The sequence below is a fragment of the Phyllostomus discolor genome, chromosome 10 (assembly GCF_004126475.2).
Source record: "Phyllostomus discolor isolate MPI-MPIP mPhyDis1 chromosome 10, mPhyDis1.pri.v3, whole genome shotgun sequence".
NCBI classification, from domain to species: Eukaryota; Metazoa; Chordata; class Mammalia; order Chiroptera; family Phyllostomidae; genus Phyllostomus; species Phyllostomus discolor.
The window spans coordinates 85575280-85577355 of record NC_040912.2 but is presented as its reverse complement, the minus strand read 5'-3'; the positions used below and the strand labels follow the sequence as shown (position 1 = coordinate 85577355).

The 2076-nt window shown below is 54.5% G+C and overlaps 1 protein-coding gene across 1 annotated transcript; it reads right to left on the bottom strand.

Moving 5' to 3' along the window:
* Window positions 1-365: 365 nt before the first annotated feature.
* LOC114507357 lies at window positions 366-1550 on the bottom strand. Its single transcript, XM_036010978.1, has 2 exons — window positions 1283-1550; window positions 366-1171 (listed from the first exon to the last, which is right to left on the bottom strand). Exons 1-2 carry the CDS (start codon window positions 1329-1331, stop codon window positions 507-509), a joined length of 714 nt encoding a protein of 237 aa, XP_035866871.1. The 5' UTR covers window positions 1332-1550; the 3' UTR covers window positions 366-506.
* Window positions 1551-2076: the final 526 nt, after the last annotated feature.

Here is a 2076-nt window from a genome sequence, read left to right as displayed (position 1 = left end):
AACCTTCCCAGGACCAGTGTAACCGGTTCAACCACGTTTCCCTTTTCATTTGCAAATATCCCTCTTCTGTGATGTGATTAGCGTCATTGGCTCCTTTGTTCTCTGGAAAAGGTAACCACCTAGAGCCAACCTGTGCACAGTGAATGAGGACCATCACCGTAATGTGCGGAGAAAAAGAAATAAAGGCCTGTCATGGCCAAGGCCATGGCTTTTTGCTCCCCTGGAGAGTGAAACTGCTTGCCCTTTTCTTCCACAGGACTCGGTGGTCCGTGTGAATGTCTCTCCCCATCCACAATGTCTTGGACCCCAAGAGCCGGGGCCCGCATCACCCTCCCCCTTTCTTTCTAGCTCATCTATTGCCATGGACTTTCATGCTTCTCCAAGTATTTTTCTATCAAGCAGGGAACTCACTGATAACCCGTATTTCCTTTTGGTCTTAGAAACGTTTACCTGCACGTCCCCTTTTGGCTTTCACTCATCAAACATGTTTAACACATAGTGTGTTTTCAGTAATATTGTTGTGTGTAACACGCACCGATGCGTACAGCAGAGAAAGCAAAGGAATGGCTCCTTCCACCAGTTAAGATCTTCAGTGCCTGGCCCTTTCCCGTGAGTGGAGTCCTGAGTGCTTCAGTGAACTTGTTAGAAACCCCTGCTGTAGCTGGTGGGTGGAATTCTGTAACACTTCTGGGTGCATGAACTGTAGAACCACCCTGTTGGGTATTATGGGCTGTGCCGTAGATACAACTCCAGGCAGGGGCGTCACAGACGGGTGCAGGGAGCCTCCCTCTAGCTGGGTGAACCTGTTGTCCCCACCGCTTCCTGGCTGGGCCGGTGGGTTTGTGTAGAGGGAGGCGATGACTTTGCAGGGCTGTGTCTCGGCTGCTGGCACAGAGATACACGGCAGAGTCGCTGAGCTCCAGGGACTTGATGTGAAGTTTCAAATGAGCTTTGTCAGGAGATTCTGGTAAGAAGCGACCTGAAGCCGTCTCATTTAGAAACGGCTCCTTGTTATTGTAGGCAAACATAACCTTCAGCGACTGCTTGGAGTCTTGCTTATACCAGTACATAGCATCGTGGCCCAGCTTCTGTTCACATCTTAGTGACTTTGTATCCCCCACCCGTGCAACAAGGTATTTTGGAGCCTGAAAAACTGCTGCGTCCAAGGGGCCTGAGAAGAAAAGAGGCAGAAATCAGACAAGACCCAGGATGCAGCCTGTTGCCGTTCTTGTGAGCGTGTCAGAGACTCCGAGTGCGTCCTGTCACCTGACTCCACACTCACCTGCTCCCAGGAGGCAGAGGGCCACACAGCAGAGGAACCTGGGGCCCATGGTGGGTTCAGGGCCCTCGGGCAGGGCCCACGGGCAGGGCCCTAGCGAAGGGTCTTGCCTCCGGTGGTAAGAAGCCCCGGCTGCAGCGCCCCACTGTCCCAGCTCAGGCTTCGCTGTGATGTCACAGTCTAGAACGATTTCCCCATCCTCAGGCTCTCCTCACGTGGGTTCTCTCCTTTCTTCTCGTCCTGCCCTTGCTCCTTTCAAAGGAGCTTCAACCTGTACTGCTTTCAAAGGACTTTGGGATTTCTAGGGGTAGCTGAGGGGGGCGGACACGTTGTCTCAAGGACGTTCACCTGACGTCATCCCTGTGCCAGCAGCTGCCTCCCTCCCCTGTCCTTGCCCCGGCACCTGGCCACCTCCTCCCTCCCCGCCCCTCCTGCATGCAGCCTGGTCTCCTTCAGAGTAATGCAGGGCGACCCCACTCACATCTTGGCTCCCTGCAACGTCTGATTTACGCTCACACGTTGTTTCGGCTGTGGGCAGAGAGTGGCCCCGAGGTGTCCCCTGAGAACTGGCAGAGACCATTTGAAATGGCCTGAACTGATGGTGGTTAGGAGCAGACCCTGTTCACGGGTCCTCGAGGGGGGGTGAACCGAAGCCCTGCGGTTTTTCAGCCTCCGCAGTACTGGCATGCGGCTCAGGATAACTCCTCCTTGTGGGGCTGTTGTCCTGGACAAATGGGATATTTAGTAGGATCCCCGGTCTCTGTCCACTACATGCCAGTGGCGCTCACTGCCCACCC

Coding starts and splice junctions, on each gene's coding strand:
- LOC114507357 (XM_036010978.1), bottom strand. CDS start 1,331: ATGGGCCCCAGGTTCCTCTGCTGTGTGGCCCTCTGCCTCCTGGGAGCA. Junction 1,172..1,282: donor CCTCTGCCTCCTGGGAGCAG/GTGAGTGTGGAG, acceptor TTTTCTTCTCAG/GCCCCTTGGACGCAGCAGTT.